A 16,453-nucleotide genomic window follows, 5' to 3' on the forward strand; every position below is an offset into this window, starting at 1 on the left:
AAAAAAAAAAAGAAAAAATACAAACATATATTATTATCGATAAAAATATATGTACATATAATGAAAATGAGTTCGTAATTCTAATAAATTGATATGTGCATCATAAATATATATATATATATAGAAAAATAATCAAAAAGTGTGCCAAAAGTATTTTGTTCAAAAAAGTGAAAGAACAATTATTTATAAAAATCATTCATCGCATCTTTTGTTATGTCAAAATCGATGTTTTGAGAAGATCTTGATATAACATCTTTTTCGGATAAAAATGGAATTTTATCATTATCAATAATTAAAGCATTTTGTTTTAAGTCAATTGAGCACTGATGTCTTTTTAATAAATCCAATCCAAAAATAAATTCAATATCATATTCATCAATAATAGTTAAAGAAACGGCATAAAAATGATTTCCTATTTTAATATCAATCATATGGATTTTTCCTAAAATGGTTTTTGTACCGACTCCTTTAGCAATACCAGTAAATCTTTTATCCATTAATCTTAAAATGTTACATTTTTCTGCGCATTTTTTTGACATTATACTAGATTGTGCTCCTGAATCAACAAAAGCATGAACTACATTTTTATTAATTTCCACAGGAATATATAACATAAAAACTACACCAAAAGCTTCTGGGAAATGTTCTTGAGCTAAAGCCAAATTTGAATTTATTTGATTTTTATATATATTTTCATATATATATTTTTGTGAATCTTCTGATAATGGATTCTTTAATGCATTTTCATACATTTGTTGTTCTCTTTCTTTCTCTTTTTTCTCATTTTCATATTTTTCTTTTAATATATTTTTTATCTCTTCAATATTTTGTTTATTTATCGCATCATATAATTTTTTATTTTGTATTTCTAGTACACACATCTTGCTTCTATCATTTTTTAAGTGTAACAAATTTTCTGCTTCTTTTTTGATGTATTCATTTTCCTGCATTTCTTTAAGTTGTTCTAATAAAGAATTAAAACTTAGTTTATTCAAGTTATTATTATTGTTATTATTATTTTTTGTTGTTTTTATATTATTTGTTTCATTACTTATTAAATCTAAGCTTAGTTTTTTTCGAATAAATAATAAATCTCCTTCTTTTATATTTAGTTTTTTTATAGTATCAAATTTATTTAATGCATTTCCATTATATGTCAATTCATTTACATTCATACTTATAGAAAAATCATTTTCAATTATATTCATAATCGTAGACATTTCCGTTTCTTCTAATACATCTAAACTTGTTATTATTTTGCTGTCATCAGAAATAGTTATAAAAACCATTTTCGGCTTCTATTATATATGTTAAATATATACTTATATATATAAAGAAAATAAACAGTTCATAAAATTTAACGCAAAATTTTAAAGTGATTTAAAATATTTTTCAGTATAACCAATATTTAATAAAAATATTTACAACAAAAAAAAAACTTTTAAATAATTAAAAGGAAAAAAGGAAGAATAATCCAAGAAAAAAAAAAAAAAAGACTTTAAGAAAAAGAAGAAAAAAATACTAATAAAAAATGTTAATAAAAGTATATTTAATGAGGAATATTCAAAATCCAAAAAACATTTATATGTATGTATTTTTTTTTTTTTTACTTTAAAGTAATCTTTTAATGTATCATAATAACAAAAAAATAAAATTAATAGAGATATAGTTTTATTACCAACCACAAAAAAAATATTTTATTTTACAAAAATTTTATAATGAAATTAAAAATTAAAGATTATTTAAAAAAAAAAAAAAAAATTAAGACTTCTTTTAAAAAACTATAAAATAAAATATGAAGAGTAAAAAATTATTTTAATAACAAGCATAGTTTTGCATGATTTTTTACTAAAAATAAGGAAAAAGAAAAATATAAAACATCAAATATATATATTTACATATATAGAACTTTCAATTTTTTTAATTAATATAAAAAAAATTTACACTTTTTTTTTAATTCCATTTTTAAAATATATTATTCAAATATCAATTATATATGTTTATATGTTGTTATTCAACATTTCTTAATTTTTTTTTTTTTTATAATTTACTTTTCACTTTTTTGTGCTTATTTTATTTCACATCCTTACTGTATTTTATTTTGGATAGATTAATAAAAGAAAAAATTTTCGTAAGTATATTTTATACAAAAAATATAGTATATAATATTTCATTGAATATTTATCTTTTTTCCTTTTTATTATATATGAAAAAATTAAAGCCTTTTTTATTTATTTAAGTAAAAAAAAATTATTAGACAAAATAATTAATGAAACATTTCAAACTGCTACAGCGTTTCTTTTTAAATAAAAATGTTTAATTATTAGTATCATAAATTTATATTAATATTTTATACAAAAGAATATTAAAACATTTTATATTTTTTTCTTTTTTTTGAATATTTCTTTTAATTACCATATTCAATTAAATATTTTCAAGTATAATGTTTTAATATACCGTAACGTTATATTTATTAATCTTAAGCTTTCAAACTTAAAAAAAAAAAGCGAAGTAACACCATTACTCTTGTAAAAATGAGGTTTTTAATTATTAATAATATTAAGTATATCAAATGCATAAAAAAAAAAAATAGAGAACGCAAGTTTGAAATATTTTTCAGTTAATAAATATATCTTCCTATATTTTATATTCCATATAATATAAAAATAAAAATACCTTTTTTTTTTTTTTTTTGTATAAAGTAGAAATTTTATATTTACTATATTTCGAATATGCAAATTGGAATTAATATAACTAAGCAGTATTATATATATATATATCATTTTAATTGTTCAAGAAAAAAGTATATATATTAAATTTATTAAACCAATAAAAATGAAAAACATAATACATACCAATTATGAAATATTTCAATTCAATGAAAAAATGTTGTCTAATATAATTCATGTATATTGACACGCATTTTATGAGTTCTTTCTTGAATTTTTTTTTATATAACATTAATCTCTATTAACTTAATTTAAAATTTTTTTCATAATTAAAAGTTTGCACCTACCAGTCTGTTGTATTACCTATTTATTATTTATTCATAAAATTTGGTTTAGTCCAAAAATTATAAAAAAAAATAATAAAGAAGAAAAATAATTTTATCTAAAATAAATTTCTTACCACAAAATAAAAATTAAACTTGAAATACTAATTTCAACAAAAATAAAAATGCAAAAAAATATATTTTTTAATCTTCACTATACAGGAATTATATAAAGCAAAAACAAGTATAAATTTTTTTAATTAAATCTTTTTTTTTTTTTTCTTGTTTATTATCCAGAAATGAAAAAATTTAACGATGTGAATTTTTATATACAGATTTTTAACTTCATTTAAAATGTTAAGAATAAAGCCTTTATTTTATTTTATACTTAACATTTTCTAATAATTTAAAGAAACAAAAAAATAAATACAAATTTTTTCTTATGAATATATTTTTACAGGAAATATATATAAACTTATTAGAAAATTAAAACAAAAAATGCAAAAAATAACAAGATTTTAAAAAATTGAAAAAATAAATTACTGCAAATTTTTAATATTTTTTATTTTTTTACAAAGTTTAAAAAGAATATTATTTTTTTATTTCTCTGTGTATATGTATATTAACGTAATTATTGTTTTGGGAAATTTTTGTTCACTTTTTTTTTTATTTTTTTAAAAAAATAGAAAAAAATAAACTCTAACATAAAATATAGATATATTTACAAATATTTTATAATAAATAGAATAAAATTTTAAAGTATATTACTAAAGAATAAACATTAATTGTTAATTTTTTCCCGGGAAAATTCAGTAAAAATTTATAACTCTTAATTTCATATAATCTAAAATTAAAGTAAATAATATAAGAAACACCCCACTTCTAAAAAAAAAAAGAAAAAGTGATATAAATATATTTTTTTTTTTTATTTTATTTAAAACTTCCTTTTTTTTATAGATGATAAAAAATAGAAGTTTATGTTACTTTTTAAAACATTTTCTAATTTTATGTTACAATAAAAAAATACATTAAATATATTATCACATGCGTCTCTTATTTTTTTTTTTTTTTCTATTATTTTTTCATTTTATTAATTATTTGTTCTCTTCTATTTTAACTATATAGACAAAGGAGGAAATTCACAAAATACCAAGAAAATAACCCAGTTATATCATTTAAAAGGTTACAATACATTAAACAAAATATACTTGTCTTATAGAGGAGATACTTTCATATTTAAAAAGAATATATCATCTAATGTTACAAATAATATAAGTGAAGAGGATAGTGATGATGACCATGATAATGATAAATTATTTTTAAATGGAGATAGCGATGACGATGAAGAAAATGAAAATGTAGAATTAAAAAAAAAAAACTCAGACAAAAATAGTTGTGACAATAAATCCACTTCAACTTGTCTAAATAACGAGATAGAAACAAAAAATATTCCTACCCAAATTAAAAAAAAGAGCAAATACGATTCAGACAAGATAATAATGTATTAAACTATATTAATAATGAAAAAAAATTTTAAAGATATAATAATGAAATATATATATATTTGTTAATATAAAAATATGTTCATAATTTTGTAATTTCTTTTTTAATTTTTCTTCCTTCCAGATATGAAGATATAACAGAATTACCAAGTGATATATGCAGTTCTCTTTTGGCCAATGAAGAAATAGAACAAATAAATACAGGTGTTCCTGATTATGATTTTGGTATTTATGTTAACAATATTATTCATAATAAAAATAAAAATAAATAATAATAAAAAAAAAAAAAATTAAAAAAAATATTAATAGTTTATAATTCTTATATTTTGTTTTTATAATTTATTTCATTTTTGCTTTAAGAATTTTTCTATATAAAAAAAAATACACAAAAAAATATAATAAAATATAAAAAATGAGAAAATACAGAAAATCATATACATAAAAAAGTGAAATTTAATTGGTTACCAAAAAATAAAAAAATTAATATTTTAATGATATATATATTTTTTTAAAGAAATAAATTTGTGAATAAAAAAAAAATTTTATATACATTCTAAACAATTTATGCATTATACCTTTTTAAAAAAAAAGAAAGCATTTTTTGAAAAATATTTACTTTTTTTTTTTTTTTATATGATTTCATTGTTGTATTATTTTAAATTGTACATTTTTATAATTATGGTTCTGTTCCAGTTCTACATGAAAATGATGTATCAAATGGATTATATTTGTATATATACCAAAAATCTTCTGTTTTAATTTCTGAAGGTGTTAATTTGATGTACTGATATATTGAATCTAATTCATTCTTATCTAATGGATTAATATTATGTCTATTTAATAACTGCTTATAAATTAAATCAATATCTAAACTATTAAATATCGATGGCAAATCTGGTCCTAAATATTCTTGATATTGAAAAAATTCTTGATGATCATTTATTGATTGATTAATAACCTTTTTTACTTTTTCTTGATTTTCATAGAAATTTTGTATCTCTTCATCTGTTGGAACTACACATATAGTGTCATTTTTAAAAGAAAAATGAAAATTACTCGTATCATAAAGAATTCGTTCTTTTTTACTCAATTTTGTTAATATTCCTTTATATATTTTATATTTGTTCCATTTAAACAAAATACTTTCTTTTAATGCAAAATATTCTCCTTTTTTTTTCTCTCTCTCTATCCACATACGTGAACTTATAAAATTATGATCATTTGGTTCATCATTTAATCCAAATGTAGACTTTATTCTATCATGTTCTTCTTTCATATCTGTGTATTCGTATCTTTTTAAAAGAGGTGGTAATGGATAATTTTTCCAATGTGTTCCACCACTTAAAATAGGTATATTGGAAGTCTTATAAAAAGTACTTTGACTAGTTTTATTAGGATCACTAAGACTATTTAAAATAGTGTTTCCATCCATTGTACATCCTCTGTATCTTAAAAAAATTTCATGTATATCACATTCTGTATGTTGATAAATTGGATAATTTAAAGATAAAACAGAATCTTTTAATTGGCCAATAGTCCTTGGGCCTATGATGGAAGAACCTACAAAAGGTCTACTGTAAACATAACTTAAACTTAGTTGAGCCAATGACATACCATGAGATCTAGCTAATTTTAAATATTCTCCAACGGCATCCTGTGCCCATACGCATCTATGAGATTTATACAAATGAGGATATTTATTACACCTTCCATTTTTTGGACCATATGATAAATATCCATAATCTTCTGCTTTATTTCCTCGAGAATCATCCAAGTCGTGGTCAAGTTGTTCATCTCCTAATAAGGTATCGGGCCCCATTGTATGATATCTTTCTGGATCTAAATATTTTCCTGTTAAAATTCCTCCAGCTAATAATCCATAAGGTACTAAAGGTACATTATAATTTTCTTTTAATATCATTTCAACAAGTCCAGAAGATTCTACTTCATTTTTATGCAACAAATTATATAAATTTTGCACACATACGATTTTCATATTTTCCTTTTTTTTTTTTTTAGCTATATTACACCATTGGTATATTCCCCACACACTTTCATTGGATACAGCTATATGCCTAACTTTTCCTTTAAGAACTAACTTTTCCAATATTTCAAATTGTTCTTCTATGCTTATAATTTTTTTTCCTTCTTCTATTCCCAAATTTTCAAACCCCCATACATATGTATCCTCTCCATTTACACTATTTGGTATGTATCGTTCAGGTAAATCGATAGTTAATATATCTACATAATCAGTATTCAAATTTTTCAAAATTTTATCTAATCTTTCTTCCATATTGTAAAAATTTGGTGTATCATCTTTTAAACCTTCCATAATCCAACTTAAATAGTAGTCTCCATGAGTAAGTTTATCTACATTTCTTGATGAACACATACGTAAATTTATAATTATGTTTTCTCTTTTTTTATCTTTAAGAAACAAATTCATATTTTTATTTTTACTCTTTTTATAACTGTCTGGATCAAATGGAAATGGATCATATTCACAAATATCAAAAAAATTTATTCCATATTCATAAAAAGCCATATTCAACAAAACATTTACATCGTCCCTACTTATAAAATTTTCGTTTTCATACATATTAGTACCAATACATAATTCACTTACGCATAAATTGCTATTACCCAATTTTCTATATTTCATTCCATATATTAAATCTTCATGTTTATAAATTTTATGTGTTTTAAATGTATTAGAATTACTAATTCTTAAGAGTTCATAAAATATGTGTTTTTTTCTTATATCACACATTTTATTAGTATTTGTTTTTTCTTTAAATCCCTTTTCATGTACATTTTTTAAGATAGAATTCATTAAATCCTCACTTCCTAGGGGAGGTTTATCTCCAAACCTTAATTTTTCTATATCTGGTCTTTCTTCGTATAATGATTCATTCATTTCATCATCTTTTAACAAAAATTCTACTTTTTTAATAAATTCAATCTTTTTTTCTCTTTCTAATTTTTCTTTTTCCATTTCTTCTTCAATTTTTTTTTTTTTTTTTTCATTTTCTTCTTCGTTTTCAACTTCATTTTCTTCGTCTTTTTCCATTTTAGTGTCAAACTCTTCATTTGAAGTATTATAATCATCTATTATTCCATTGAATTCGTTTACTTCTATTTTTGATTTTTTAGCTCTTTTTTTCCTTGTTTTTAATTTTTTTTCTTTTTTCTCTAGTGTTTCACTATTTACTATGTCATTATAAGTATTACTTGTAACTTTACTTTTATTCTTTCTTAATCTTGACTTTTTTATTTTTCCATTTTGTAAATCATTCGTTTTTATTTTTTCTTTGTTTTCACTTTGATCCTCTATCTCAATATTTTTTTTATCGAATAATTTTTTATATGATGTTATTGTTATCTTTTTATTTCCTTTAAAAATATACTGTTTAGTATCTTTTAAATAAGAAATATTATTTCCAATAAAATTAAAATTGTAACAATTTTTTTTCATATAATTTTTAAAATATTTTATTAATTTAATCTTAGTAAATTTGTACTTTATATGGGCACTATGTAAATTTTTTACTTGTCTATCTTTTGAAGAAAATAAGATATTAAAATAATATTTTTTCTTTAAAAAACAATATACCTTGAAAAAGAACAATGAATAAAAAAATATGAGATATAAAATATTCTTAGTTTTCATAACTGTTATATAAAATTTAATTCAAAAAATTTCATTATAATATAATACTTTCTTTTCATCTTTGGATAATTTATATTTATATATATACATATATATATATATATATATATAAGCTCTTAATATATTAATATAAATAAAGGCGTTCCTTAAATTATCCTTCTCATTTAATTCAATAAAGAAAAATTCATTAATCAATTTAGAACAAAATAATAATTTCATTTAAACCTAACTCTTCTTTTTTTTAATCATTTTAAATAAATGGAAAAATTCTTATAATTCTAATATATTTGTAAATATATTTTTATTAATTTGTAAGGCCATAAATATATATATTTCTCTTTAATAAATTTTTTAAATACTATTTTTTATGATGATTATGTGTAAAAATACAAAGAAAAAAAAAAAAAAAATTAAAGATAAAATGATAATATTATTTTTTTAATTTAAAATTAAAACAAACAAAAAAAAAAAAAAATTAAAGAAAATGATTTATATATATACATATAAATTATTTAACGAAATTAATATAAAAGAAATGAAATAGATGTATAAAATTCTTTTTTAATATATATTTAAATTTCTTTTTTTTTTTTTAACGTTTTCTCTTTTATTTATAGTTATCTATTCATTTGTATAAAGCCATATTTAGATATTTATCCAACTTTTTGTATATTTTTTTTATATATCGGCAAGCACGCAATCAATGAAGAAAATCAAAATTGGTTAATTTTTTTTTTTTTTTCTTTCATTTTTTAATTATAGTATTAATATATTCAAGAAATTATTAAAAGTATGTTATTTTATTCTATAAAATAATTGATAATAAAAATTGAAAAATTTTTTTTTAATAGTATATAAATATATATCTGTTATTCACTTTAAGCTTCTTATAAATGAAAAAAAGACAAAAAATTGATTCGTTAAATAATGCATCTATCCCAAAAAACACAATTTTAAGTGATAATGATAAGAAGCATATATATCCAAGTATAGCAAATTCACCAATTATTTTTAATAATGATCAAATCATATATGGATATGGTAATACATTACTGATTTTTTGCAAAAAAGAGAACAAATTTATAAAGACAATTAAAGAACATAAAAATGCTATTAGATCATTAGATATAAGTGAAAATAAAAAGTATTTCTTAACAACAGGAGATGATAAAGTTATAATAATTTATGAAGAAAATTGGTCTATATTTCACAAAATATTACATAAAAAGAAAATTGTTAAAGCGTATTTCTTAAAATATATTGAAAAAGAAACAAATAAATTTGAAATATTATTTATTGATAAATATGGAGATGTATATATATATGATTTAAATAATTTACATAGCACAAGTAATTTAATAAATGAAAAAAAAATTATAGAGGGAGAATCCATAATAGAAGATAAAACTATTGAAAAATTAACTTATTTATATGATTCATTAAATGAAGTTAAAGAAAAGGATGAGGATTTATTTTTTATGAAAGATTTTGAACATATATACAATGAAAATTTAGAAGATTTGGCATTAAATAATAATGGTGGTATAAAAAATGATATAGAGTTGATTAAAAATGATTATAACGAAGCATTAAATCTAAAAAATGTAAAAAAAATGAATGACATAAAAGAAAAATTAGAAAAACACTATTTTGAATGTTTTCAAAATAAAAATTTACTATATCCAATACTAACATGTAATTCAATTGTGATATCGTTGTATTATGATAAAAAGTTTTTAATTATGGGTGATAGAGATGAAAAAATTAGAATAATAAAAAATAAAAAACTTAATAAAATATATAACTTTTATTTAAATCACAAACTATTTATTACATCTGTTCTTTTAATAAACGAACTAGTATTTTGTTCAGCTGCAGCTGATGGTTATTTATATTTGTGGAATATTAAAACAAAAGAAATTATTGATTATATATATCTTGATTTTAATTTTTTGTCTAAATTTGTTGATTTAAAATCACTCTTTAACAATTCCAATAACTTGGATAAATATAAATTTATCATAAATATCTTAAATTTTAATGAAAGCATGTTTGCTATTTTTGCCACAATTGAAAATTTCAAGGGAATTTTTGTTATACCACTTGTTAAAAATGACAATTCTGCTCTTATAAATTTTAATAAGGAAAAAATTGTTTTTTATACATTAAATCACAGCATCTTATCATTTATTCTTTTAAACTTTAACAGTGAAAATTTTATTGTTTTTGTTGATAGAGATAAAGGATATTTACATCAAATAAAATTAAATGATGACAACAAATTAAATAGTGAAGTCACCACATTTGATCATTCTTTTTTTGAAGATAATAATGAAATGGGTAACAAAAACAAATATGAGTTTACACTTTTTTTTAATTCATAAATACAAAATATATGGCACCTCATTTTTTTTTGTTTTTTTTTCTATTTATTTTTATTTTTAGATATTGGTTTAGTAAATTATTGGAAACATACTACTATAGAAGATACTGTAAATTAAAAAAAAAAAAGGAAAGAAAAAATTCAATTTCTTTTTCACTCTAACTTTTATAATATTTATTTTCTGTAATAATTTTGTTTATACTTTTAAACTTACTTTTTGATTGTTACCTTTATATAATATATTGCTTATTTTTTAATTTTATACTATTTTAAATTTTTAAAGAAGAATATTAAAAAAAAAAACTATATATAACCATATTTTTTTTTTATTATTTTATTAGTGTCAATCGGTTTAAATTTTTATATATGTTTATGCATTCATTTTTCCTTATTAAAATTATATATTTTAATTTTTTGATATATTAAAAAAAAAAAAAAAAATTGCCCTTATATTATTATAAAAATATGTTTTTAGTTATTGATGTTCTTATTAAATTTGTCGAAATTATTTACAAAATGGAAAAGAATGCTTCATTTTTGATTATTTATGTAATTTTACTTTTTTTTATAAAGTATTTTTTATAATTCTTGATTTGAAAAAATTATTTTTAATTCGAAGAAGGAATATCTTTGAAAAATTCGATTACAAATATAGAATCCTATAAAAACAAAACATTTTATGGATGAATTTTACTTATTTTTTTTTTTTTTTAATTATAAAAGAAGATTTAACATAAAAGTTTATGAAAAGTAATAATTATGATGATAATAATATAATATTTAAAAAATATTAAATTTCATAGAATATACTACATTATTTGAAAAATACGAAATTGTATTGGAAGTATATAGCATAAATAATTTGTTACTAAGAAGGATTAAATTTTTGTTTAAAAAGAGTGTACATAAATATAAATTACACTTAATTTTCTTAATAAAATGATTTCTAATGAATTTATTCACAAAAAAGAATATGAAAAAACCTTCTGGGAACAAATTGGAAAACCAAAATATATTTTAGCTCCCATGGTTGATTTAAGTGAGTTAGCATTTCGATTACTTTGTAAAAAATATAATTGTCATTTAACATTTACTCCAATGTTACATTCAAAAAATTTTGTTAAATACGAAAAATATAGAAAAACTAATTTTCAAAGCTGTGAAGAGGATAAACCTGTAATAGGACAATTTTGTGGTAATGATTCTAGAACAATATTAGATGCAATAGAATTTATTAAAAAAGATGTAAGTGCAGTCGATTTAAATTTGGGTTGTCCTCAACAAATTGCTAAAAAAGGAAACTATGGTGCTTTTTTATTACATAAACATGATGAAGTTGTTAGTTTAGTTTCTGACATTACTAACAATTGCGATATTCCCATTACTTGTAAAATTAGAAAAATTGATGAAGATTATCAAAAAACCTTAAATTTATGTTATGATCTTCAAAGTCGCAATGTTCAAATGATCACTGTTCACGGTAGAACAAGAGAAGAAAAAGGAAAGAATATTAAAAATTGTGATTATGAAATTATAAAAATAATTAAAGAGAGATTAAATATTCCCATTATTGCAAACGGATCTATTGAACATTTTGAAGATATAGAAAAATGTTTAAATTATACAAAAGCAGATGCAGTTATGTGTGCTGAAATTTTACTTGAAAAACCATACTTTTTTTCTAATAAAAATATTGATACAATTGATATAGTTAATGAATATTATGATTTATTTTTAAAATATGAATCAAATACAAAATATTTAAAAGGGCACCTATTTAAAATGCTTTATAAATATTTTCAAATACATACTGAACTACGTGATTTATTAAATAATTGTAATTCCTTAAATGATTACTTAAATTTTCGAGTAACGATAAACGAAAAAAAAAAAATGGGTATCTTAATGGAATCACCTTATAGTTGGTATAGAAGATACAGAAAAAATTTATAAAAAAAAAAAATTAAAACACTCTTATTTATTTTTATAAATAAATTTATTATTAATTTATTTTTTTTTTTTTTTATATATAATTGTAATTTAAATACCTATTTTCTTAAAATATATATATATATATATATATATATAATTAATTTTCATTTAAAGTTTGTTCACTTTAATCCATACGAACTTTTTTTTTGTTTTTAAAAATTGAAAATATTTATCTATTAAAATGTTGTCTCTTTTTTTTTTCTATCAATTTTAAAATAATTAATATTGTTTATTCTTTTAGTGTTATTTAATCATAAAAAATAATGATTAATGTTTTCCATGTTGCATTTATCTCATTGCTAGAATTGGTATATAATTTTTTTTTTTTCATAATGCTTGTAAACAATGTTTCTATTACAGTATGTTGAAGGTAAAATAAGAAAAAATATTCTTATTTTTTAAGAGAATCTATTTTTCTTTCTTTTGCTTTCTCATTCTTTTTATATCTAAAGAAATATTTTCGATATTCTAAAAAAAAATATTAAAAATTATGCATATAGTAATATATATATAATGTATTTAGAAGATATAAATATTTTCAGAATATATTGGGTTTACGTTAATATGTACACATTTTTCTGCTTTTTACCTTTTTTATTTCCTCAATTTGTGAATTCAAAAATTCAATATCATTTTCTGATGATCTTATACTTTTCTTTAGCTCAGATATTTTTTCTTCATAAATCAGTGCATCATTTGATATATGGTTATTTATCATATCAATTTGTGTTTTTAAAGTTTGAACATGATAACTTGATAAATGTTTATTATTATTTATTGTTGAAACATTACTGTTATTATTTTTTGCATTTTTAATAGACAGAATTCTTTTTTTTAATTGATTATCTAAATTAATTAATTGCTCTTGTTTTTTTTTTAAAATATTTTCATTTTCATTATATGTATTTTTTAAATTTATTAAATCTTCCTTCAATTGCATAATCTCCTCATATTTTGTTTGTATAGATAATTGAGTTTCATTTAAGCATATTTCATCTAATGCTTTTAGTTGTTGCTTTGAAATGTTTTCTAAACCTTCTTTATCATTGTTTAGTTTTTGTAGTATTTCTTCATTTTCTTTTAACTTATTTTCTAACTTTACTATCTTATCTGTATTATCTTCTACATTTACTTTACTTTTTAATAATTCAATATTTTTTTTATATTTATTTAATTCGCTTATAGCCAATTTTTCAACAGAATTGGTTTTACTAGCAACACTTTTTTTTTTAACTTGTAATAGGACCTTATCTAAAAATGTATTTTCTAATTTTATTAATTTCTGTTTTATTTCACTATATATTTCATCATATTTTTTATTTTTTATATCATCAATATTTTTCTCTACGCTTAAATTATTTTTCATAGAATATTCTACATTTTTTTTATTATTTAAAATAGTACTACTCGAACTCATATATTTGTTCATTTTATATATTTTTTTATAAAGTATTATATATTAAAAACTTAATAATAATAATATTGATAACATTAATAATAATAATATTAATAATGACCAGGAAATTTATAATTAATATACGTTTTTATTTAAAGAATACATATACACATAAAAATTTTCTTTTAAAACTAAAAAATTTTTAATAAAAGAATTTTACTTTTGATATTCAAAATTTTCTTCACGTTTTTTCTTATATTTTTCAATGTTCATAAGTAATTTTTTAAAAATATAATCTACTATAAAAATCCTATATAACAAAAAAAAAAAAAAAGAAAAAGGGATTAATTTATTTTGACTAAAAGGTACAAATACTAAATAGAAAAAAAAAAAATAATACATTTATTTATAATTATAAATATTTAACATATATCTATCATGATATTAAAATTATTTCAAAGGAAGAAAAAAAATTTCAATAATTCTATTTTTCTAAGACAGCTTAAAACTCTGTTTTTAAATCTGTTTTATAATTATAAAAAAAAAGAATTTTAGTTTAAAAAACTGTTATTCTAAGAACACATACATTATTGTATTTTATAATAAACAAAGAAAAGTTAAATTTAGAATTAGGAAAATAAAAAAAAAATTTTATAATAAAGAAGAATAGTAATTATTAAAACTAGTATCTGAATTTTAATAAAAGACTGAAATTTCTCCTATAATTTTTTTCATATTAGACAGATAGTTTAGAAAAAAAAAAAAAAAAAAAAGCTTTAAAAGTGTGTGATATTTAATATAGAAATAAAAAAATGTTAAATGTATTTATCAAATAATAATTTTTTAATAATATATATATTAGTTCATATTTATGTTTTAATAAAATTTAAACTTTGTAATTTAAGAAAGAAAAACAACTATTTCAAACACTATTTTGTTCTTTTTATTAAAATATAATTTATTTAATTTTTCTTGTTTCCAAATTAATCGAAACATAAAAGTAATAAATCTATAAAGTAATTTATATTAAATAAAAAAAAAATTGTGCCGTTTCTATTAATTTAAAGCTCTTTTTCTATATAAAAATAAAATAAAAAGAGAACATTTTTCTTTTTTTTTTTTATTAATTTATAAATGAAATAAAAATGTTCTATCTTTAAGACAATGAAATATAATTAACATGTATATCATTATCTATATTAATTTTCTCATTTTTTTTTTTGTTAATTGTCTATATAGAAGATGAAGATGCTTTTAAAAAATCTTTCCTTAAATTAATTTAATGGGAGAAAAATAAAAAAATTAGTTTTTTTTTTTTTAAATAAAATTTTTATTAATTTAATAAACTGTTAAAATTTAAACAATGATACGTTCCCAATATATTTATTAAAAAATTAGGTTTTTATTTTTTATTTTTAATTATTTCTTATGATACATTAATTATATAAAAAGGAAATAATTTTAGTATTATTATAAAATCATTATTATTAAAAAAAAAATTAATATAAAATTCTATATTTTATATATATATATAATGTGTATCATTTTTTTATTATATTAAAATATATTCATTTTAAATATTAAGGAATGGATGAAGAAAAATATATATATATATATATTAAAATAAAATAAATCATAAATAAATTATAATTTTATGAATTATTTATTCTTTTTTTTAAATAAATTGTAATTTTATTGTAGTAAAAGAATGTAAGTACAATAATATGGTAAAAAAAAAAAAAAAGAAAATTATAAAACAGTGATAATAAAAGTAAATAATAATAATGAAATAAAAGTGTTAATTTACAGAGAGAAAAAAAAAAGAGTAAGATATTCAAAATATAGATATACGTATACATTATGTATGCATATAAAGCTCATAATAGAAAATTAAAAAAAAAAATTTCATATACAATGCTAAAGCATAACATACCCATATAAAATATATGCAACGTCTTATGTGTTATTGAAACTAATAAAATGTGAAACGCTAAAAAAAAAAAAATAAAATAAAATAATCAATAATCAAAAATAAATAATAATAAAACTGAAATTTTTATTTATATATAAAGATATTAAATTATTTATATGAATATTATTTTTATATTTTTATTTTCATCTTACATGTATTTGTGATTACCTGATTTTTATCTTTAAGATACATATTTTGAATAAGGAACTTTTTATAAAATAAAAAAGGAAAATTTCGTATATATATGCATATATATACATTGTAAAAAAAAAAAAAATAAATTAAAATAAGAACTATTTTTTTTTTTTTTTTTAAAATAGGTTATTTTGAACATTTTTTTGTTTAATTTTTACTATTATTTCGTAAGTGGAAACTTATTAATTATACTAAATTTTTTTTTTTTTTTTTGTTATTGATATGCCCCTAAAAAAGATAAATTTTTTCTATTAAAACTACTTAACACATATTTAATATCATATATATGTATATTCTTACAAATATGTATTTATACATATAAACTGTGTTTCCCCTTTTTTGTTAAAT

At 18.4% G+C, this 16,453-nt stretch overlaps 6 protein-coding genes across 6 annotated transcripts; 3 read left to right on the plus strand and 3 right to left on the minus strand.

The window, feature by feature from the left end:
- Positions 1-179: 179 nt before the first annotated feature.
- DDI1 (DNA damage-inducible protein 1, putative) lies at positions 180-1,289 on the minus strand (the record flags this gene model as incomplete). Its single annotated transcript, XM_028678955.1, has 1 exon — positions 180-1,289. One exon carries the CDS (start codon positions 1,287-1,289, stop codon positions 180-182), a length of 1,110 nt encoding a protein of 369 aa, XP_028536050.1.
- A 2,660-nt stretch (positions 1,290-3,949) lies between these two features.
- Positions 3,950-4,766, plus strand: PRELSG_1341900 (conserved Plasmodium protein, unknown function; the record flags this gene model as incomplete). Its single annotated transcript, XM_028678957.1, has 3 exons — positions 3,950-3,965; positions 4,118-4,493; positions 4,619-4,766. The coding sequence occupies 3 exons, from the start codon at positions 3,950-3,952 to the stop codon at positions 4,764-4,766; spliced, it is 540 nt and encodes a 179-aa protein (XP_028536051.1).
- Positions 4,767-5,170: 404 nt separating this feature from the next.
- On the minus strand, positions 5,171-8,167 carry PRELSG_1342000 (aldo-keto reductase, putative; the record flags this gene model as incomplete). Its single annotated transcript, XM_028678958.1, has 1 exon — positions 5,171-8,167. One exon carries the CDS (start codon positions 8,165-8,167, stop codon positions 5,171-5,173), a length of 2,997 nt encoding a protein of 998 aa, XP_028536052.1.
- Positions 8,168-9,060: 893 nt separating this feature from the next.
- Positions 9,061-10,668, plus strand: PRELSG_1342100 (conserved Plasmodium protein, unknown function; the record flags this gene model as incomplete). The annotated part of the gene is made up of 2 exons (XM_028678959.1): positions 9,061-10,507; positions 10,613-10,668. The coding sequence occupies 2 exons, from the start codon at positions 9,061-9,063 to the stop codon at positions 10,666-10,668; spliced, it is 1,503 nt and encodes a 500-aa protein (XP_028536053.1).
- Positions 10,669-11,489: 821 nt separating this feature from the next.
- Positions 11,490-12,503, plus strand: PRELSG_1342200 (tRNA-dihydrouridine synthase, putative; the record flags this gene model as incomplete). Its single annotated transcript, XM_028678960.1, has 1 exon — positions 11,490-12,503. The coding sequence occupies one exon, from the start codon at positions 11,490-11,492 to the stop codon at positions 12,501-12,503; it is 1,014 nt and encodes a 337-aa protein (XP_028536054.1).
- Positions 12,504-12,950: 447 nt separating this feature from the next.
- PRELSG_1342300 (conserved Plasmodium protein, unknown function) lies at positions 12,951-13,971 on the minus strand (the record flags this gene model as incomplete). The annotated part of the gene is made up of 2 exons (XM_028678961.1): positions 12,951-13,010; positions 13,132-13,971. 2 exons carry the CDS (start codon positions 13,969-13,971, stop codon positions 12,951-12,953), a joined length of 900 nt encoding a protein of 299 aa, XP_028536055.1.
- Positions 13,972-16,453: the final 2,482 nt, after the last annotated feature.

This window comes from Plasmodium relictum (genome assembly GCF_900005765.1).
Source record: "Plasmodium relictum strain SGS1 genome assembly, chromosome: 13".
Classification (NCBI taxonomy): domain Eukaryota; phylum Apicomplexa; class Aconoidasida; order Haemosporida; family Plasmodiidae; genus Plasmodium; species Plasmodium relictum.